At 44.2% G+C, this 23,862-nt stretch overlaps 1 protein-coding gene across 17 annotated transcripts in view; it reads left to right on the forward strand.

The window, feature by feature from the left end:
* Positions 1 to 23,862, forward strand: part of CCSER2 (coiled-coil serine rich protein 2) — a 556,848-nt gene that overhangs the window by 307,688 nt on the left and 225,298 nt on the right. For 10 of the 17 annotated variants that reach the window (XM_078643280.1, XM_078643277.1, XM_078643283.1 and 7 more), the window contains 2 exons: positions 7,731 to 7,896; positions 14,952 to 15,129. In XM_078643280.1, coding sequence (XP_078499406.1) covers positions 7,731 to 7,896; positions 14,952 to 15,129 — 344 coding nt within the window. Of the gene's footprint in view, positions 1 to 5,818; positions 5,873 to 7,730; positions 7,897 to 14,951; positions 15,130 to 23,862 lie in introns of all 17 variants that reach the window. The other 7 variants (XM_078643288.1, XM_078643273.1, XM_078643281.1 and 4 more) reach the window with 1 other exon arrangement.

A 23,862-nucleotide genomic window follows, 5' to 3' on the forward strand; every position in this document is an offset into this window, starting at 1 on the left:
GTTAGAATATCCCCAGAGTCCAGCTCCGTACAATGCCACAGATACACACGTTGCATTATAAATAGTTAAAATTTCCCTGATCGGTTTCATTCCCAATTTTCTTGTGAAGCTCTTCAGTGCCATAATTGTCTTAGAAAACAAGAGCGTTCTTGCCTTCACCGCACTTGTCCAGGAGCCAGTCTCGTGAAACAAGATTCCAAGATAGGGGAAGGTAGATGTTCTTTCTAAAAGGGCGTTATTGATGTACATCAATTTCATTTGTTTTTTAATGCGTGTGCCACAGTTCATGGAAAAAGTCTTGCTACAATTTATTTTTAGATCAATGCTGAGCATGAACCGGTTAAAAGATGTTATCAATTTTTGCAGGGCCATGGGGTACGAGCCATTAGGACGGCATCATCTGCATACAACAGTGCAGGGATACATCTTTTTCCAATCTTTGGCATATCCCCACACTCTTGCAGCAGATGATTCTCCAAGCCATTTATGTAGATCAGGAATAAGAAGGGCGCCAGGACACACCCCTGGCGCACTCCGCGCCCTATTACAAAAGACCTACTACATTCCCCCCCTTTGCCATAACGCACAGCGGCAGTTGCTCCTGAGTATAACTCCCTTAAAAATTGAATTATCGGCTTTTCCACGCCCAGCCGTGACCTCAGATCCCATAATTTAGAGTGAGACACGCAGTCGAAAGCAGATGTAAGATCAACAAATATAAAATACAAGCGCTCCCTTTTTATCATAGTGTATTTCTGTTGGATCAAAAATAAATTCAGACCCTGCTCTATTGTTCCTATACCCTTTTGGAATCCAAATTGTAAATCACTGATTGCCCCAACCTCCTCTGCCCAATTTTGCAATTTAGCTAAAATCACTCTACCAAGGATCTTTATTGATGAGTCAAGGAGGGATATTGGCCTGTAACAGGCACAGTCTTGTCTGTTTCCCTTCTTATAAATGGGTACGATAATTGATGTAAACCAGGAAGGACTCAGTCCCCTCACCAGAGCTGTACAAGTATCGGGCCCCAGAATTCACTATTTGCCTTGTACAAGTCTGCCGGGATTCCGTCTGGGCCGGCCGCCTTGCTTCCCTTTGTGGCTCCCAGACTTATTAAAATCTCGGGTAATGTAACCTTCAGTTTATTTTCCTCCTCTACTAGTTCGCCTTCCATGTTTGGTCCTGGGTTTTCCACCTCATCTATGGGCGTATACAGGGAAGAAAAATGCGCGACCGAATCCTCCTCATTAATCGCAATTTCTACCCGAGCTTTAGTGGTTTCATATGGAAGCGGGGCATTTACCACCCTCCAGAAGGCAGAAATATCTTTTGCCTCAGTCTTTATCCTGGTGATCCTTGGGTAGGCCGAGGTTGCACACGGTGTGTGGATCCCGCTGTGTGTGTTTGTGATAGCATTTAGGGCAGAATTTTAAGGGGGTCTTATCCATGGCCCCTACCTCGCCATTTGTGGCCTGGGGTGTTCTCTAGTGTAGTAAAAATCCGGGCCGCTGTGCTTCCGTCTACGACTGCGTCGATAATCGGTCTCTACTCGTTGATCCTATCGATGACGATCTTCTTTTCTTGAAGTTTTTTGGGGAAAAACAAACTTTTCTTAGGAGCTTCCCGTCTTGCTTCCAGACCCAACGGCGGTAAAAAGAATCCGAAGGTAGCCACCACGCACGTCGACCTCCAGGATGCAGTCTGACGCCATACAGGGGACGTACCTAACACCAAATGGTGGTCGACAGCGACCAAAACAAGAGAAAAAAAAAAGACCATTCCGGACTCAACCACTAGATGGGGGAATGATGCGACTCAACCACTAGATGGCGGAATGATGCACAGCATGTGAATCCAGAAAACACTTCAAGCTGCAAAACTACTCCTACTGGTAAGTAACCATTTCGTTTTACAACTACTTCTCCCTCAGCCTAAAACCCCAACAACATTCCTTCTTTGTGGCCCCTCTCATTGAATTGCTGCCATAACTTAAGAAAGAAGTATTTTGCTTTAATTTACTTGAGTATCCTGAAGTAGGGATACAGGCTCAGTATGTTGCAGCACAGTCTTTGCAAATATTTTAGAGGTCGTTTTCTGCTGGCTTCAGTCTCCCCCCCCCCCTTATTTTCTGCCACCCACCACCTAGGAGTTAGCTTTAACAGCTTCCCTAATGGTGTACAGTCTGCTGCTCTCTGATACTCTCTATCACTACTGTCTTTCAACCATCCCAGGTTGTACCAATTGTAGTGTCAGCGGTATTGATGAATTTTAGATAGTTGACCTTATCTCCGCTTCCTGGCATCGCTACCCGGTCGCGAAGCAAAGCGTCATTCAGGCATCAGGCTTGTTTGTGCTTCCCTAATTGAATCATCATTTTATCATACATTTTTAAAGTGACTGCTCTTAGATGGATATGACCCTATTCTCCTCCTTTTCATATTTTAGAATATGTGGTCCAGCAATACCATATCTATTTATGCATAAAGTATGTGTGCAGATAAACAATACAAGTGATATGTTTGAGTGGGGTTTTGAGCCTACCCTATGTCTGAGACAGAGATCCTTCATCCATTGTGACCTCTATCTGGACAGTGTCTCTCTGACCCAATATTTGTAACCGTTCTTATCTAATGCCCGATCTATAACCAATTTCCAGTTGCCCCCTATTATCACTCCTCCTTCCCCCGGCCAACAATAGAAGCTAATGAAATCAGGGTTCCCCCCTCCACCATATATATAATGGTAGGCCCTGGTGGATGGAGTCCTCGAGGCTAAAAGTGGCCCGGGGAGGGTAGCCCAAGCCCTCCTCCCACTAAAAAGTGTTCCAGGCCTCGGAAATGGGGTCCCTGGAGCCAAAAGACACTCGGGTGATGGGGCCTGCAGGTTGACTGCCTTTGAGTAAGTGGCCACAGGGACAAACCTCAGACCAGTCCTTGTGTCCAAACCCCCTCCCCCCCCACGGTGTGGGATTGGTTGCATGCGGGGGGTTAGGTGCAGGGCTTGTCTGGGCGTGGCAGCGATTGGATTAACGTATGCCAGTCATATTACTTTTCGTAAAAAAATAGAAATTCACTGAAAAAATAATGGTAACTATGACATTCAATTTATGTTCAGATTTTACACACACAAAAACAATACATTCAGCAGTTCTAGTTAGTTATCTCAAGTAACTATAAGTTGTATCCTAAGGCAACTATAACTCGTGCCCTTGACATGCACTGCTAACTGCCCCGCATAATACACTCTCATTACATCTTCTATGACATCATTGATAATTTCAGTGCAACATTTGCTATAAAATTATTGATAAGAAAAATTAGCATGGCGAGGGCACGAGCTATAGCAAAATAGCACAACCAAAGGGAAATACCACTTATCTTTATTTCGAGCAGCAAACGAAGAGGGTGAAGGGTTAGTGAAACTGGGTGACATTCACCATCAAGGACTATTAATTGCTTGTCAGTTGTACTACTGTTTTCGCAGTGGATATTGAGAAGTGCAGTTGTTTTTGTTTGGGTTTAAAATGAAGTGAAGAAAGATAGCAGTGTTATCCCCTCCAGCCCTAACCTAGAATCTTGTGGGACATTTCTTATATAAAGACCTGTTTTTAAATTTGAGCGCACAGCGTGTAATGGAAAGTAATAAACCAAAAGTTTAAATGTGGTGCTCCAGATGAAACAGGTCGGTTACCACAACCAGAACAGAGTGCTATCAGGATAGCTCAAACAATACAATTATTTTCATCGAGCACTCAAGGTCCACAATATCTTTTTCAAGTACAGTAATTGTTTTTATTTTTATTGATCTTGAGATGTTTCAATTTCCATCTTCATTGAAAACAATCTTCATATACAATCTTCAACAAAAGTGCAGCCATCACGTGTTTCGTCCGGTCTATTCTGACCCAAAACTTCCTCAGGGCTTATGAACAATAAGGAAATCATAATACGGAGAGCAGACAAAGGTGGTAACCTTGTAATACAAAACTCTACAGACTATAACAATGAAGTCCTATCACAACTCAATGATAGACGATACTATGTTAGACTAGAGACTAATCCTATGAAAGATCTAATGGAGACTATCAACAATAGGGTTAAGGAGTGGTATGACCTATCCCTAATAGATCGTGATGAATACCTCTACCTTCAAACTACTTATCCCAAATCACCATGTCTTTATACTTTACCAAAGGTCCACAAATGCCGGGACAGACCGCCAGGCAGGCCGATTGTCTTCGGCATAGGTGGACCTACTGAACACCTTTCAGAATACATAGATACTTTTCTAAGAGAACATGTATATAACTTACCGTCCTTTGTGGAGGACACTAAGTTCATACTGAATATTCTTAATGATATACTATGGGAGGAAGGGATGATACTAGCTACGTTAGACGTAGTATCCCTATACTCCAATATTGATCATGACCAGAGAATCAAAGCATTAGACTAACAACGTGGAGGAATATAGCCCTGAGGAAGTTTTGGGTCAGAATAGACCGGACGAAACACGTGTTGGCTGCACTTTTGTTGAAGATTGTATATGAAGATTGTTTTCAATGAAGATGGAAATTGAAACATCTCAAGATCAATAAAAATAAAAACAATTACTGTACTTGAAAAAGATATTGTGGACCTTGAGTGCTCGATGAAAATAATTGTAGTGAACACATTGTTTGTTGTGTGCTCCATGCTACTCTGCCTCAGTGTCTAAAATGAATTGTGGCTTAATTATCTTATCACTATGTGGATCCATTGTTCTATGTATGGTTTATAGACTATTGTCTAAATAAACTTTATTTATTAATCATTTACTCTGCCTCAGGCTTCTGCCTGGGAAGAGGTTTGAATGAGTGCTCTAAAGCTGCAGAATCAAGCTGTCCATGCGTGTGCCTTCTGTCCTGTACTACTAGTTGTGGGCTCGGAGGAGGAGTTGTGGCCACAGCTGCATTTAGTGTTCAGAGCATTCAACATATGTTTTAACAAGTTTGGCTAGATAAGGGCTAATTTTAGTAGTTAAGTTACAGTGAGATTTTGGTTTAAGTTTCGCAGTCATAATGTGTTCCCTAGTGATCTTAAGCAGGTGCATATAATGTCACTTAAATCCATAGGTATATAGACTGTCTTTATTCTTCCATAATGTCTGAAGTTAGAACTGTTAAAATAAATGTTGGGTTGATTTTGTGTTTTATTACCTGTAGCCCTCATCACCATAATAGTTAAAATTGCAAACTCAGGCATTAAAATATAGCTGACATTCAGTTGTAAAACGGTTATCATTGTAGCAAATTGTTACATGTATTGCGCTATGAAATGCAACTTCATTTTAATCAATACATGAAAGTCGAGTTCTATACTACCATTGACTTTAAAGACAGACTTATTTCAACTCAGAAGCTTTACATAGCTGATGACATTTGAACACCAGGAACAGATGTTTTGGTTCTGTCCTGGTGTACTGTACATTTTGCCCGTAATTTAAAAAAAAGCACAATGTGCATATTAAACACAGAGTTTGAAACTAGCTCTTAGCCAGCAGAAGACCGAGTAAGCTTACTGAAACCAAACGTCCCATGTCCAGTTCCTGAGGCTGGGAGTTGCTGTTATTTTTAGAACCAGCCCTCGTTCGGCAGCTATGCAAGTGTTTTGCATGGTACTGTGGCTGGACGGCGCCTCTTCATAAAAACTAGGCGTGTCTGCCAGTGACACACAGGCAGGGATTTCAGCAGGAAGGAAGGCCTGTTTTCATAAATGCCTTCTGTGCAGCTCAGTCGGAGTAGGCTGAAGAATGACATAATGTTTTCCTCACGCAGATTTACTGTTTGGGCGAGTGGCTGACAATGTCCATGAGAAAGAGAAAACATTGGGTGAGTACTAATAAAAGGTAGTCGTAAAACGTCTAACTTTTTTTCTTTAAAAAAAAAAACACGTTTGCTCCGAACGAAGCAAACTTAGAGTGGTGCGAAGGCTTTTGTTGCCAGTTTATTAAGGCGTTGCCAATTAAGCAAGATGTTTTTGTGGAAAGTTCAGTCGCTTCTCGTTTAAGCGCCCTAAGAATAACTTTGAAAAGATCGCCATCGGCACTGACGACGACGATGATGCAGAGTTTCGACTCAAGATTTGTACACAGAACCTCCACATCTGGAAAGATATTTAAGGGATGCGCGGAGAGCAGTGCAAATTACGAAACTACGGCCATTTCATATTGTTAACATTTGTGCACAGTTAAGGAGATTTAGAGTAGATATCACAATATGGGAGGGGTAGCTCACAAGAGTATTTCAGTGATGTCTGTCAGACTTTGCTCACTTCATTTTTACCTGAAGTATGTCGGAAGACCGAAGCATTATTAATCTGTCTCATCCATGTTCTATTTAAGAGCCAATCTGCAATTTGCAGAATGGCCGTTAAGTTTGGAAATTCTAAGTGTATAATGTGGTTTCTTGTTAGGTTGCTGCTGTCATTAATATACATTTCGTAACAATTAAAGTGAATGCCAGATAATTTTGCCTACTAACAAAATGAACGCCTGTTTATGAGATTATTTAGCTCATTATGTAAAGTGCTGACTGCTGAAATGAGCCTGGGCTGCAGTTTGCCGGTTGGAATGGTGCGTTGAGCGGACTCAACATTTCATCCTTCCAACATCAGATGAGATAACGTGAAAGTCAGTCAGTCGAAATTAATAGAGAGTTGATATTTACAGCGCTGCACACAGAGTGCAATAACTATAATTAAACACGTTTTTAATAAAAAATGGAGAAGACGTTGTAGAAATAATCACCCTCTGCTGTGTCATTGTGTGTATGTTTGAGGGACGATTTCTAGTGCAGTAGTCCTAGCCAGCAATAGTGAATGATCGCAGAATCAATACACAAAAAAGCAACAAAACAGAAATGCCATTTTACACATGCACATCCACCCCTTTCGTCCGTCGGGCAGTAATTCCTCTAGATGTGAGTAAACTGTGCTCTCCAAGCATATAGCCTCCCTCTGCTCATAGGAGGCTGAATCATCACCCAAGATGGAACATCCCTCTTGAGGTTTAACAATGAGTTACACAAATGCCGAGGCACAAAAAGAAGTCCAATACAGTGCAGCTGGCTATTAGCCACTAAAGTAGATAAGAAGTCCATAGAACAGTTTTGATTTTCCTTTATGTATCCTTTAAACGTTTACTTCAGGACCACGCGCGACGAGACTGCCTACCTTTGCAGGTTTACCAAGACCTCCAACCATGTACTGAAGTGTAGTGAGAGAGGATACCTTTGACTGTCTATACTACAGGTGTCACACCTTCAACGCAGGTGGTACGCGTTTTACATGGACAGAGAACTCTTAATTATATAATGGTCCACTTTCGTGTTTAGCCTTCAGAAAGTCCTTTCGGACAAAATGTCGACTGCCTTTTTCGGATGATATGAAAATCGTACTTGGTTTGGAATAAAGGATACATGAAGAAAAATCAAGACTGTTTTTGGACTTCTTATCTACTTGATTGGCTAATAGGCAGCTGCACTGTATTGGACTTCTTTTTGTGCCTCGGCATTTGTGTAACTCAGTGAATGATCGCATGACTGGAAATAAATGTGTACATTTTTTCGGTTTTATTTACACGAAAATCAATGTACACCTTTGTAAATATTTAGATGAACTTTGGTAGAACTATTTACTGCAGGTGATAGTTAATGTTTTTTTAATGTTATTCCTTATTTCTACTTACAGTGGACTGTGAAAATATGAACCATTTTGAGAGGCCTGCGGTACACCCGAGGCAACCTCAACAAGTACTCTGGAAGCGCTCTCAGCAGCAGCAGCAACGTCACCACGGACAAGAACAGTATCGCCTCAGCAGCAGCGATCACTTTCACCACAGCCGAGAACTCAACAGGTAAGACTATAAAAGAAATGAAGGGAACTTTTTCCATTGGAAGCCCTGTGATAATCTAATGGCGTACTGATGTTGATGAACACCAAGGAAATTAAATCTTCCTCTTTGTTGCATTTTGTAAGGTTCCCTAGGACATTTTGGGGCATTTGTTTTCTCAAAGTAACTTTCAAAGTGTTTTGTTCATTTCTTGAAAGAAAAATGTTGACTTTTAATGGTAATGGTATGTAAGATTTGGCATTTTAGCATCATTTTGATGGAATCTGGTTGTCCCCATTAGGCTAGGTTTAATGGAAACCAGAATTGGATTATTTTTAGGTTGAGCATCAGCACACATGTGCTGTCTGCAAAACCTACTGTAATCACTCTACGGAGTGTAATTACACCTGCTACTTACCATTGGTTCATAAATCCACTGCTCTTCTCTTATATCCTGGCTATATGCTGGCCGGTGCCCCTGATACATCACTTCTGTCTTTAAGCCAGGAGCACTGGCCAACTACAGTTCCCTTACACTGGAGGTCTTTATCTATTTCTTTTGGGACACATTGTTTTTTTTTTTACAAGCGCCCCATTCCGCGATTTCACTCTTATGGCGGTTGCGACACTTTCTTTAGACGGGCATCGTCTAAAGAAAGATGCGTGGCTGCTATTTAAGTGAAAGTGCGGCCTGGGTAGCTTTAACAAATAAAACACATTTGTTTGTCAACTGACCGTGACCTTACCTGCCTTTTCCCTTAGCTTCTGGCAGCTGGCATTGTGACGTCAGAACTTAGTACAGTTGTACTAAGTTACAACAGTTGAGTTCTGATGTAGCTTCGTCACAATACATGGGAATCTGTCATCTCCATATACAAGCCAGTGTCTAATTTCTTTATAATCGCCGACTAGTGACGCACTCAGTTGCCGGTTATAAAGAAAAGACCTTAGAACTCAACTATTATAAGTTATTACTTTCGAGTTCTGACATCACAATACCTGCTGCCAGAGCCAGCACCGAGATGAAAGGCAGGTCATGTCACATGATATAGTTAAAGCAGCGGTTTGAAACAACACACAGAAGTTGCTTTTCTTTCTTCTGCTCTGTTTTAATTGCTTATAATGTCAAGCTTAGATTTGCACCTCTTTGATGGAAAAAATCTAGAATATTTCTGCAGGTTTCTACAGTTGCTGAGCTACTGCAGCTTTTTTTGCTTTTAACGCCTTAACCGCGGCGGCAATTCCGCCGCGGTGCGGGCATTCTAATGGGTGGGCGGGGCTGCGACGGCCAACGGTCGTGCGCAGCACCAGGGAGGGAGTGCTCCCGTTGGCCGACGGGAGCACGGAAGGTGTTAAACAGATTTGTATTAAACGGTTTCTATTATGTTTCAACAAATATCTAACAAGTTTTTCATGTGTTTAATTTTGCACTAGAGGTTTTTATTCAAGTTTGCCAACATGCTCGCTCTTTCATATGGAAGAGCTATCACCAAGGTTTTAAGTGGCTTGGGGGAAAACTGATGTCACCATATAGTATATGGGATAAAGTACCCCATAGTGTACATGATAACAATATTATAAGTCACCTCGTAGTTTCATAACCTTAACAAGGAATTAGTCCTTTAGCCTTGTTCCTCTATATGGTTATGGAAATTCTCGGTGAATTGCAATATCCTTATAATGTACGACAGAAGGTACTTTATCCCTTATATAAGCAGTGAATGGGCGCGTTACAATACACCAATTTTAAAGGAATCGAATTCTGTTTTTTATACATGTATTGCAGAATCCTATGTATTTTAAATCCGTTCATTATACAATTATTGCCATTTTAATTGTAACATTAATTGCCATCTTTCTTAGATCCAGTCCTTCAGTTGCACCAAAGGTACTCAAAGAATAACTTATATGTTGTGTTTGTTTTAATGGATCACACTCTGTTGCTTTTCAGCAATCATCAGACGCACTGTCCTATTAGTGTGCTGCTAAAGGCCTAATATTACATTAGCAAAATGATGAGGTTAGTATTTTGAAAGGCTAATTCACTTGCCTTGTTCATATTGGTAATAACAGTATTGATGAAGCTGACAACGCTTACTGTTACTTAGTTATAGTGGACATTAAGGTGATGTGGTCACTCCTGATAGTGATGAAGGGAAGCTACTCTTCCCACAGTTCTGAATATACCTACATTAAAATTCAGTGTGAAGAATTATTAGGTGTCATATTGGAAAGAAAATTCTGTGCAAACATGGTGCTTAGTGGTCCAGATCAAGGTTGTGATTTTTGGGGAAAAAGGCAAGTCTCTCAGGAAGTCTTTTCTATTTGGCCTTGTATTTTACTCTAGTAGCTCTGCCACACTTGCCAAAGGTAGTCTCTTTTACAGACATTTTATATTTTTAACTGCGAGTGTTACTTTGCAGACTCTAGCAGAGTTGACAAACCAACCAAAATGGCAGATGGTATATTTAATTTGATAAATTGGATCACTGGGTTGAGACTTTGTCCTGATAATCAGCCAATAAAATGTACAATTTCCATGTACCTTTTGAGTTCATGCAAAAGACACACAATTGATGGACGGAATGCAGAACAAATCAAAACATTCACCCACAGTCAAGAGATCTGGGTTAAATCCATCATTCTTTTGCTCACCATGCCACCTCAGTTTAGACCTGGCCATATGCAAATCAGTCTTGACCCTGTGCTTCATGGGAACAGTCCAGCCGGAACTGCCAAGCCAGGTTCTCCCTGGACCGGAAACAAGTCCTAGGTCCGGTTTCGGGGTTTCGCCCCTCTTCAGCCAGGATAGGTTGATTCCAGTGGCACAGTGAGCCCAGGAACCACGTGTGGGCATACCTGGCGCACTTGGGGCGAGAAAGCAAAAGACTCACAATTGATGGACGGAATGCAGAACAAATCAAAACATTCACCCCCAGTCAAGAGATCTGGGTTAAATCCATCATTCTTTTGCTCACCATGCCACCTCAGTTTAGACCTGGCCATATGCAAATCAGTCTTGACCCTGTGCCTCATGGGAACAGTCCAGCCCGAACTGCCAAGCCAGGTCCTCCCTGGACCGGAAACAAGCATCCTAGGACCGGTTCTGGGGGTTCACCCCTCTTCAGCCAGTATTGCTTGATTCCAGTGGCACAGTGAGCCCAGGAACCACGTCTGGGCATACCTGGCACACTTGGGGCGAGAAAGCAAAAGACACACAATTGATGGACGGAATGCAGAACAAATCAAAACATTCACCCCCAGTGAAGAGTTCTTGGTTAAATCCATCATTCTTTTGCTCACCACGCCACCCCAGTTTAGACCTAACCATATGCAAATCAGTCTTGACCCTGTGCCTCATGGGAACAGTCCAGCCCGAACTGCCAAGCCAGGTCCTCCTTGGACCGGAAACCAGCATCCTAGGACCGGTTTTGAGGTTTCACCCCTCTTCAGCCAGGATAGCTTGATTCCAGTGGCACAGTGAGCCCAGGACCCACGTCTGGGCATACCTGGCGCACTTAAGGCGAGAAAGCAAAAGACGCACAATTGATGGACGGAATGCAGAACAAATCAAAACATTCACCCCCAGTGAAGAGTTCTTGGTTAAATCCATCATTCTTTTGCTCACCACGCCACCCCAGTTTAGACCTAGCCATATGCAAATCAGTCTTGACCCTGTGCCTCATGGGAACAGTCCAGCCCGAACTGCCAAGCCAGGCCCTCCCTGGACCGGAAACCAGCATCCTAGGACCGGTTTTGAGGTTTCACCCCTCTTCAGCCAGGATAGCTTGATTCCAGTGGCACAGTGAGCCCAGGACCCACGTCTGGGCATACCTGGCGCACTTAAGGCGAGAAAGCAAAAGACGCACAATTGATGGACGGAATTTAGAACAAATCAAAACATTCACCCCCAGCCAAGAGATCTGGGTTAAATCCATCATTCTTTTGCTCACCATGCCACCTCAGTTTAGACCTGGCCATATGCAAATCAGTCTTGACCCTGTGCCTCATGGGAACAGTCCAGCCCGAACTGCCAAGCCAGGTCCTCCCTGGACCGGAAACAAGCATCCTAGGACCGGTTCTGGGGGTTCACCCCTCTTCAGCCAGTATTGCTTGATTCCAGTGGCACAGTGAGCCCAGGAACCACGTCTGGGCATACCTGGCACACTTGGGGCGAGAAAGCAAAAGACACACAATTGATGGACGGAATGCAGAACAAATCAAAACATTCACCCCCAGTGAAGAGTTCTTGGTTAAATCCATCATTCTTTTGCTCACCACGCCACCCCAGTTTAGACCTAACCATATGCAAATCAGTCTTGACCCTGTGCCTCATGGGAACAGTCCAGCCCGAACTGCCAAGCCAGGTCCTCCTTGGACCGGAAACCAGCATCCTAGGACCGGTTTTGAGGTTTCACCCCTCTTCAGCCAGGATAGCTTGATTCCAGTGGCACAGTGAGCCCAGGACCCACGTCTGGGCATACCTGGCGCACTTAAGGCGAGAAAGCAAAAGACGCACAATTGATGGACGGAATGCAGAACAAATCAAAACATTCACCCCCAGTGAAGAGTTCTTGGTTAAATCCATCATTCTTTTGCTCACCACGCCACCCCAGTTTAGACCTAGCCATATGCAAATCAGTCTTGACCCTGTGCCTCATGGGAACAGTCCAGCCCGAACTGCCAAGCCAGGCCCTCCCTGGACCGGAAACCAGCATCCTAGGACCGGTTTTGAGGTTTCACCCCTCTTCAGCCAGGATAGCTTGATTCCAGTGGCACAGTGAGCCCAGGACCCACGTCTGGGCATACCTGGCGCACTTAAGGCGAGAAAGCAAAAGACGCACAATTGATGGACGGAATTTAGAACAAATCAAAACATTCACCCCCAGCCAAGAGATCTGGGTTAAATCCATCATTCTTTTGCTCACCATGCCACCCCAGTTTAGACCTGGCCATATGCAAATCAGTCTTGACCCTGTGCCTCATGGGAACAGTCCAGCCCGAAGTGCCAAGCCAGGTCCTCCCTGGACCGGAAATAAGCATCCTAGGACCGGTTTCGGGGTTTCACCCCTCTTCAGCCAGTATAGCTTGATTCCAGTGGCATAGTGAGCCCAGGACCCACGGGCATACCTGGCACACTTAGGGTTCATGTCAAGGTTTTGAAATCTCAGTTTGGTAAAGGTGATGTACTGGATGCATAAGAGTAAACTAATCATGGCAGTACCAATTAGAAGCAATACGATCCAGAATGCATACACTTATTTATTCTGAAGTTTTATATAGCACTGGCCAGACCCGAGGGTATCGGAGCGCTTTACAACAGGGGTACTGCAAAAGATCACAAAGTACAATAATAGAAAAGAACCACGTGTCTGATATTGAGGGGCATTGCCTGGCATTATGGCTGATGGGGTAGACATGGGTGCAGAATTTGTGGAGTCAGTCAAAACTGTTGCACATCTTAGTTAGCCTCTTTGCTTACTCCTGTGTGACTAGCTGCAGAAACTCGTAATCCCCCGGAAGTTTGCAGCAAATGAATATAACCTGCGCCCTGACAATGGGAATCATAATATTAGCACATTCTGGCAAAAGTGGAAAGTCTTTATCAAAATCAAAAAAATTATAATTTGATTCGATGGGACATTTTGTAGCTTTTGTGAAAATATATATGGAGTAGTATTAAATGTGATTTTAATGCCGGCATAACGAATTGTGTGCTGTTTTTTGGGGGGTTTTGAGCTGATCTAAAGCACAGTGAATAGTAATGTTGTACACAATCTTTTGATTGTCTGTGGTTTACTTAAAGCTCTTTAAACACATTTTTATAATTAAGAACAAAGTAAGATATGAAAATGCAAAAATGCTTCCAACAGTAAAAGAAAATGTCATTTATTAAGCGTTATCTCTTTAAACTCCTAGCTACCCACTGTACTGGCTCTTTATTTAAAGCAGGCCCTCGTTTGAACAACGCTGATGGACTCACAAAGTAGTAAAATCGTGTCGGGCTTTCAAGACCGCTGCATAAGGCAAATGTGCTTATAATGTATTTCAGCAAAGATAATTTGCATATTTTTTGATAATTGTAAAAACGTATCTGGATTTTACAAATGTGTGTCGACATCCGATTCCTAGCTTTTTTCATGTAACCTATTGCTGTTGGATTCCTCCCTTTGCTTTACAAGTTGCTCTACTCCAGGGTCTCTTCGCTAAGAGGTTTCCTTGCCCACTTTGCTGGAACTTTGGTAGGGGTGGCCCATTTCAGAGATCGGCTTCTTTTGAAGTAAGATGCACGGTAGCTTGATGGGCAGCTCTTATGCTTGTGTGTGTGTGGCATCTAGTTTTGTGACCAGCTAGGATTCTGTTGCCATGTGATGATGAGCTGACTAGTATCCAGCACATCATCACTGGAATGTATGATGGTTCCACGGAAAGCAGTTATGAAGAGAGAGCTAGGAGCCGGGAGGCTTTCATGTGGCTGGGGTTTTTGTCCCTGAATACTTAAATAAAGAAGAAATGAAGCGTTTCCGGAGTTATGTACATTTTAACAGTGTGCTTCTCCTCGAGGCTTATGTCAGAACCAACCCGGTAGTAAGTAGCCTGAAGTTCTTGGTAGCTTTTTATTTTCCGAGTTAGTACACATTTCCCTCGCTCTCCGAATGGAGCGTTTTCAGCCTCTAAGTAAGCAAATGGAGTGTACTGTAATTATTAAAGTATTCTTCGTTCACAGCACATGTTCCCCAGCCGATACAGATAGCAAACTGAAGAGTGATCATGAAAGTGACTTGTGTAAGTGACCATGCTTGTATTCATGGACCTAGTGCTAGTTTATGTTCTCCTTGTCAAATGGCTAATGGATAAAGCTTAAAACACGAGTTCAGGAATGTGTAATATGGGAAGTCATTTTTGTAGATCAATCTAATTCAGCCAAGTATATAAAAATGTGTTGTTATTCTTTACAAATGAATTTATAATGGCGTCTGCTGTATAGCCTAAATGTATCAGTTTGTCGCAGAGGTGCAAACTTAATTTTGCACAAGATTGTTAGTTTATAGATGATCCTGAGGCACTTTTTTTTTCAGGGCAAAAGGAATTGTTGACGGATACGGTACTGTAAATCTTTTCCAAGCCCCGAGAGCACCACAAATGATGGGTTTCCATGACAACATTGTTATGCTTGATGAAATGACTTTGCGCCACATGGTGCAGGACTGTACGGCAGTAAAAACCCAGTTACTCAGGCTGAAGCGATTACTTCAGGTAAGCACCTTTTGTTTCATTCAGTTATTTTTTTTAAAAACAAGTTAACTTTGTATTGGTAACGGGAGCTAATATTAATGGCATAGGATTCGTACTAGGCCTTGGAAGCATAGCTTGGCCTTGGGCTATGGCCTCCATCTACTTGCCCTGTCCTCACTACCTATTTTGGCCTTGCAGTGTTTGTGGATTTCAAGAACTAAATCCATGAATAGCACCAACGATTTTGTAGGGATTGCACTCCATTTAAAAGTGGTGGCCGTGCATCCCCATCTTGAAAGGATTGCTATCAAATGTTAACAGACCCGGAAGGACCTGGACATATTTCCAAAAATATACTCCTTGCCATCCCTGGTTCATTGGCCATACTGTCCAGTGTTGAAGACAGATGGCCAGTGTTTGCCAGTAGTGTTCCAGAGCCACCTGGACGATTGCACTCCAGTTGCATAATTTGCGTCTTTTGTACTATTAGCTCTGGGCGGTAGCGTGCAAGTAATCAATTCTTAATGCATGAGGGAGTCGAAGGGGCAGTGGTGGCTCCTCCACTAAGGCGGAGGAGCGGTGCCCCACTGCTCTGCAAGCAGAGTAAAAAGGAAAACTAAAATTATACTAACTATTGTTATCATTTTAGTTGGTGGGCCGGGCTGGCCAGTTAAGGGGGCAGGGGAGGAGTGTAAAGCACACTCTAAAGTGTGGATGACAGTTTGACTGGCCCAAGAGTGCTGGTCATACTGTCATACGCACTTTGCACCTTCCCCACCATTTTGCTTTCACACATCACTGTGAAGTAAATTTAAATCCTTTCGAATAGCAGAAAGTGCTAGTGCGAACATGATGTGCAAGCTAGTTCAATTCAAAACCTTTGTAAATATGAGCAATGCACAAAATGCAATCTTTAAAAATTGCAATAATTTAGAAAAATCCCATGATAAAGTTAAGATCGACAACAAGATATCATAATTGATATATAAATTGGAACCTATGATGTGAGTATATTAACTTAAAACAAATCTCTAAAAATCTTTAAAAACAGGGAGGAAGGGAGTCCATGAGTACACCACCACAATATTCTTTATATATAATTAACATTACTCTCCCGTCTTTGCGTCCCCTAATAGGACCCAGATTCCGGGTGCTATTGCTATATGATAATGAGTAGTAAGATTCTGTATGTGTGAGTGACTATAACTAAAATGCCAGTACATGGAATAGAAGTTGTGACAGTAAAGTACTGTTAGCATAGGCATTTCACTCAATGATTTTAAGACTCCTTAACTCTTAAATTCATTTGTAATTCATCCCCGTAATAGTATATCTCTAGATGAGCAATACATACTGATGTACCTGTGTTATTCAAAATTATTTAAATTCATCAATGGGACTAATTTCTGACTTTGAGCATCTTGATTGCTTCAATAAACATATCAATATTGGTCCTGAAAAACATCAAGAATATATAAAAAAAAATGTAGAAATACACAAATGCAGTCCAGTCACAAGATCACAACCCCAAAATGATCAGTGAGCAGATCTCACGGCACCGTAATGTCTGGAGATTATTTAGTTACTTTAGATGTCTGTGTAGTTCTGCATCCAAATTGTGCCCTCGTGGATTCTCAGTGCCTATCGCCAGAATCAGTTGTGATTCTGCTCGTCTTAGGCTTAGTGTCCTGTCACCACCTCTTTCTTTTTGCTTGATGATTTTGATGCCAGAGTAGATCAATTGGCGGCTATCATTAGAGTGGAAGTCATGAAAATGGTGGGCCATTGGATAGAAGAAGTCCTTATTTTTGATGGCCTGCAGGTGTTGCAGAATTCTCAATTTCAATTTATTCATCCTACTTCCAACATATGACTTTTTACAGGGACAATGTAATATATAAACCACTAATTTGTGCTCTATTTTGCCATTTTGGAGTTGATATATTTTGGTGTTCTTCCTATTAATGCACACTTTGCACTTTAGGCATCGCCAGAAACCAGGAGTGTTGAGCCATGTTGAAACTGTAGGCTGTTGGATCATTAAATGACTGTGTTAAAATGCCACCCAGAATTGCTATTTTTCTATATGTTATACTGGGATATAGGGGAAGAGAGGTTTGTAAGGTTTCATCAAGCAAGAGAATCTTCCAATTCCTTTAATTTCTCTCTGTTCTGTGTTTTGGTTGTTGAAATCGATGATCAGTCGAGTTGTGGTGCCTTAATTTTTGTGATTTGGCTCTGAGCCTACCTGACGTGCTATTAGAAGGTCCTTTCTCATTTTGGATTTCACTTTAGTTCTTGCAGTCTCAATGACTTTCAGAGGATATCCCCTTAACAGGAAATGGTCGCTCATCTCAACCAGTTGTGCTTCCAAGTCAACGGTTTCAGAGCCGTTCCTCTTGGCCCTAAGTATTTCTCCATATGGTATGCTTCATTTTAGGTTTTGTGGATGCCCGCTGTTAGCTTGGAGAATGGTGTTGCATGATGTTGGTTTCCTGTACTTTTTAGTACAAAGTTTTTGATTGTTGATGAAGACTTCTACTTCCAGAAAGATGACATTAGACTCACTGATAGTAGATGTGAAAGAGCGATTGAATGTATTGATAATTCAGGTTTTGGATAAAGTTTTCAAACTCAGTGCAGCTCCCCTCCCATATCACAAAAAGATAGTCTATAAATCTACTCCAAATTTTTATGTAGCGACTAGCTGGCATTTTCATGATTTTAGTTTCCCCTGCTGCCATCACGAGATTAGCATAGTTGGGCGCAAACGATGTTCCCATTGCTGACCCCTGCTTTGGATGGAAGAAGTCGCCTTTAAAAAGAAATATGTTTTGATTAAGACAATATGTCAACATGCCCAACACATCTCTGAATGTTCAAGGTAGCTTACAGATCTCTTATTCAAGAAATGTTTGACAGCAGCAATTCCAACATTATGGACGATAGATGTATAGAGGGAAGTAAAGTCTATTGTTGCCATAATAAAGTGTTCTTTCCATTCGATTTTTTGAATCTTCTTAAGAAAATTCAGAGTCTCTTAGGTAAGATGGCAAGGATGTCAGATAGTTAATTGAAAATATATCAGTGAAGCATGATGTGTTTTCAAGAAGAGAACCCTTGGAGCTGACAATTGGTCTTCCTGGTGTTTTTTCAATGATTTTATGAACTTTCGGTAGAAAGTAAATCGTGGGTACAATGGGGAAGTCAATTTTGAGATACGTGTATTCCTCTTGCCAGCCCAGCAACATTAGATGATATTCCTTAATCCACGTTTCCATTGGATTTTTTTTATTTCTCAAAACGATCCTTATTCCCCAATTGTCTATTGGCCTCTAAAATGTAGTCATTGAAGTTCTGCACTACAATGTTTCCACCTTTGTCAGAGGCTTTTATTATGATCTGTGAATCATCTCGTAGTTTCGCTGTTCTCCAGGTGTTATTAAGTATTCTGCGATTCAGATCTTCCACCATAACTTCTTGGAAGAGGTCCATTTTATTGCCCGGTGGAAGTTGTGGGCAAAAAGTGGATTGAGTTTTTAATTCACTCTCACCTCCTTATTATATTTATTACTGCTCCATATTCACCGCTGCTGCCGAACGCAAGCGGGTGCCTCAAGCAAACAGGACGGTGATATTCACGTAGACCAATTATGGCTCCAAAAAACTGCAGGGCACTCACGTACCATATATTAACACCATTCCCCAGGGCCTGACCCCCCGCCCCCCTTTTTTATATAAAAAAAGGATAGGAGATCCCCCATGCATAATTATCTAAATAGCCCCACGGAGGTGGAGGTCCCCCGAATAAATTATTATTATAGTCCCTGGCCTATCGGGGGGCTTAAAGGAAAGGGAGGACGTGCTTCGTTAAAAAAAAAAAAAGTTCGGCCAGATTCGCAGATCTAACGAGAATCCTGCCGAAAAAAATTGTTTATTTGGCCCTGTGTGTCCCTGTGGGACCTTCTGAGCTGAGCAGGCTTAGAGGGTCAGGGTGTTTCTACTCTGCCCCCTTGTCCTATTATTTTCATGTTTTTTAACCTTTTTTCATGTGACTCGGTTCAACTAAGTCACAAGATTGCTGTCAATATTTACTGGTTTGAAGAGTTAGCAGACAGTCAGATTGCAGGTACGAGATCCGGGAGGGTTCGTGGATCCTCCGCGTCCCCATTTGTATATCTGAGAAATGTTTAAATTTCTCAGGGACTACCGAATGGATTTACAGTATTGAACAAAAAGAGGGCTTTCTGACCCAAGATCTCCCTTTTTTCCAAATTTGGTGTAATTCCGTTATGCAGTTCGTGCTGTAGCCATGTCTAAATTGTCCCATGGTAATTAACATGGAGAAAACGTGTTTTGGGACCCCCTTTTTCTCAGCCTCCGGTTGACGAATCACCCAGACACTTTCAACAAAGCAGCTGACCTGACCGCCCCATTAGACTTAAATTTCGTGAAAATTCGTCAAACGACGCCAAAGATATTTGCAAATTAAACAAGCATAGGCAAAGCCAATATATCTTGCCTTTGGTACCTTATAAGTGTTTAGCGATGCAACACTTGATGTTCTTACACCAAGGATATTGTGCTAGATAACTAAACACGTATAAGGTCCCAAAGGCGAGACCTATTGGCTATGCCAATGCTTTTTAAAAAAAAATTTAAGGACTAGCAGTGCTATCAGGCTCCGGCTGCCACTTAGTCCACCTCATCCCACGTAGACGCTGCAGCCATCTTTGAATGGTTTTAAAGCCAATTTAAACACGGTCGCCAGTGTATGTGAATCCCTATTTCAACTGTGAGACTGTTCTTCTGCTTCCCAATTCTATTAAATACAAATTAAGTAAAAAGAACATCCCTTTTTGAGCTGCACGGCTCATCCTACCCACGTTTCACGCACAGATTTGAAATACTGATGGTTTGGGCTTCCCGGAATGCAACTGGTTGGGTCCTGACTGAGGGGAGCGTATCTATGATAATTTAATTGACTACACAAGAAACGCAGCATTTCACTTAGAACAAAGCACACACAAAAGAACAAACGTCAAACATCAGTGCTTTTATTCCGATTGGTGAAAAAGCTTCAAATGAGTATCTGAGATAAGTGTGTGTCAGAAGACGTGTTTACGGCTGAAAAGCGTGACCAGGACACCGGGGCGAGCCCGAGTAGGCAGGGATGAGATCTGTAGATGGGCGCCTTGCTGTGTAGTGGCCACAAGAACTCCACTACTTCCCCCTAGACTCGGTGCGGTGACAGAGGCATGGGCCTTTTGGTACCCAGGCTCTCTGAGTAGATTTCCCTCACTGCCCCCACTCGTGCCAGCGGAGTCAACGATTGCCCCAATGGTGCTCCGAGTGAAGCATGCAAAGCTGCTTTGGCCAGTCAGAGCGATGACCCTCCGCGCTGACGCACAAGAGGAAGGATTCCTACTTTCACCAGGCAGCGCCAGGGACCTCAGTAAAGAGGTCACAGTTTTCGGCGCTCAATGTTATCAAATGGACAAGTTGCAAAGTGAACAAAGGCTGCAGGCTCGGGGACGAAATTCTTCAGGTGCGACCACCACTTCGATAGGTAAGTTGGGATCTTGTAGAAGAGGTAGGTACCCCAAAGAAAGGCACAGATGACCGTGGGGCGCTGGGTGCAGGGGTGTCTTTTGGCGTCGGGAAATCTTACCCTCAGCCGGTCGCGGTTGGAGGGGTCCCTGGTTCTGAGGCTGTCTGGGTCGTCGAGGAGGGCCTTTGGGCACTGGACCTGGGTCCGAGTCGCTGGGAGAACGTCCTCGTGGTCTTGGATCACTCTGGCACGGGCGGGGCTTGACGGGTGCAGAGTGGGCTGGATGTGCGGTTCCTGGCTGGCACCAGGGGTATTGCTGTTGGAGCAGAGCCTCTGCTCAGGGGAGTCCCAGTCTGTTAAGAGGGTCAAGGCAGGCAGGTCCTCCGGGTTGTCCAAGGTTGCTGTCCGCAGGAGTCGCTGGGATTTAGCAGGAGCAGGTTCCAGGATCTACAGGCCGGCAGGGCTGGGGCCAAGTCAGTTGGAGTCGTCCTCTTGTTAGCAACTGCACGGCGGATCTTCTTCTTCTTGATCTTCTTTCTTGTTTTCATATCGGGATCTGAGGAAGGAAGGGTCAGGGTGCCCCTAAGTACTGAATTTAGGGGTGTTACAGGTAGGGCAAGGGCAGGGACCAATTGGTCCCTGTCCTGGGGTGGGTACACCCCCTAGCCTTCTCCACTTCTGTGGGAGGGGGGCAGGAGCCTAGCTATGATTGGGCAGGGCTCCCCATCTTCTAGATGGCCGGGGTCGTGTTTCACCTCGCCTCTCCCACCTGCTGGGTGGGATGGGCAAAGGCTGGCACCCCCCCTTCCTGACGTAGGGTTTCCCGCCAGAGTGGGGGTCAGGACTGGTGGGGACCAGTTGCTGAGTGCAGCAAGTGGCCTTGAGAAGATCACAAGGGTGGCAGGCCTTTGAAGCTTCCCCCTGCCCATCCTGGGGGAGGAGACCTAGCACCTCGCCCAGGATGTGCATTGTTGCAGGTCCAGGAGAGCCAGCAACATGTCTGCTGTGTGGCAGCCTAGGCAGCCTCTCAGTCCAGACGTGGATTGTAGGTTAGGTTTTCAGGGGGCATCTCTAAGATTCCCTCTGGTGCTTTTTACATTAAATCCCACACTGGCATCAGTGCGGGTTTAATGTGCTGAGAAGTTTGATACCAAACTTGTCAGTCTTCAGTGTAGCCATTATGGTGCTGTGGAGTTCGTTATGACGACCTCCCAGTACCATATACTCTTAATAGCATCACTGCACTTACAGTGCCCATGAATGGCCCTGGGTACTGTAGGGGCACAGGGCTCATGCACCTGTGCCCACACCGCTGGCATAGAGCACCCAGCTAGAGGGGTGACTGAGGTATGCTAGGGCAGTGGGTTTTGTGGGCATGCTATGTCGACTCTCTGTTTAGTTCTGCACTTAGACACTTAGCCTGCAAAGGCAGTGTGTGGGTGTCGGGGTACATGGCCCCTAAGGGTGGCACAATAAGTGCTGCAGCCCTTAGGGGTCTTCTCTGGTCACCATACCCCTGGGTACCTCCACTAACTAGTTCCCTCATTTGGCCTTTTTCCCAAATTTGATTCCTGCCTCGCCTTCATACACTTGGGAATCTTTTGTTACTGCACCTGGGATACCGTGCCAGAATGGAAATGACTCCCAACTACCTGTCACATTACACTATAGAGAAGGTTTTGCAAGGAGAGGGGGTTGGTTGTGGAGAAGCAGTCCCCATTAAGTGTAACCTGCGGGCATGTGGGTGTGGGACACCCCCAGAGGACCAAGAGGGTTAGGGCCCTGAGAAGGATGAGGAAGAGAAAAATGACTTGGCATTGACTCCAGAGGAGAGGGAGGGAGCCCACAGAGATGGAGTCCCCTACTGGATCCAGTGCAGGATGCGGTGTGTCCTCCAACACACCCCGTCTGCTGAGGAGTTGAAGGACAGGCAGGCTGAGAGGGAACTGAGTCTGCAGCTGGCCCAAATGACTGCAGAGGAGAGAATAGATAAGGCTGACACAGCCCTGCAGTGGGCGAGGAGGGTTGAGAGGGTCTTTGCCAAGAGCAAACTGGCCATGCAGTCAGAACAAAAGAAGGCTGGGACAAACTACTACGAGGCAAGATGGCCGCTATGCCACTGTAGAGGACAGTCGCATTTTCTCCTTCTCCCGCCCGAGGAATATGAGGCTGGGATTTTGACTCCGCTATGCTGATTTTCCAGAGGGCCTCCGGCAACAAAAAAAGTATTAGAGTGCTACAGGAGGCGCTGTCAGCCATACGGATTTATTTTGGCAAGTATCTAAGAGGAGCGCTCATACAAGGCATCACAGGCATCACATTCGCCTGTGCGATGTCACAACGTACCGGAGCAATCCCGAAGAATACAGCTATGAGTAAAAGAAGCACTGCAGCGAATACTGCTGCTCAAAGGAGTCTGCCCAAGAGAAGCGAAAAGCTGGATAAAGCTGCCAAAGATAAGGGAAAGGAAAAGGTGGGACCCAAGACAGCGTTGCAAGTGGAGACCCCGGGAGCGAAGGGTCCGCAACAGCAGAGGCGCCTTCACTCTGAGAGCGGAGCACCGAAACACGCAATCATCCTACCTGCTGCCGGTAAGGATCTGAGGCATCCCACTGTTACGGAGGCTTTCGCGGGCAGGACTCAGCCGGCAGTCCCACCGACAAACCAGTCAGCAATCCAGCCAGTCGTCCAACAGGCAGGTCACCCGGCGATCATGATTACCGGCAGCAGCACCGCAGCAGAGACGGAGGCAGACGCGGAAGCCGCTGAAGCCGCTGACCGCGAGGACGCAAGCACGGCGGTTGTTAGGCAACCGGGGCTCCAGGCCTGCACGCCTCACGCGGGAGCCGCGGGAGCCGCGCTGGAGGCAAAGAACGCCGAGGAGGCAGCAGAGCTGCCAAGTATGGATGGAGACGTGGGCGCAATGGCAGCTACGGAGAGCAGCACCAACAAATCAAGTAATGGAGGGCTCAATGAGACAGAAGGAGAGCTGGCAAACATTAACAATGCCTTAATGCTGGAAGCCCTAATGCAGGTAAATCTTGCTCCTACGCCTGGGGACAGTAACATACTAATTCAGTCTAACTGGGGGAGCATGAAAAGCCTGGAGAGCCATACTGCAAGGGGCAGCAAAGGGGGTAAGGGAAAGGGTGGATGCTCCTCAGAGGCAGATAAGTTTTACTCTGTGACGGAGGGCTCTGGTA

Source organism: Lissotriton helveticus, chromosome 5_1, assembly GCF_964261635.1.
Source record: "Lissotriton helveticus chromosome 5_1, aLisHel1.1, whole genome shotgun sequence".
NCBI classification, from domain to species: domain Eukaryota; kingdom Metazoa; phylum Chordata; class Amphibia; order Caudata; family Salamandridae; genus Lissotriton; species Lissotriton helveticus.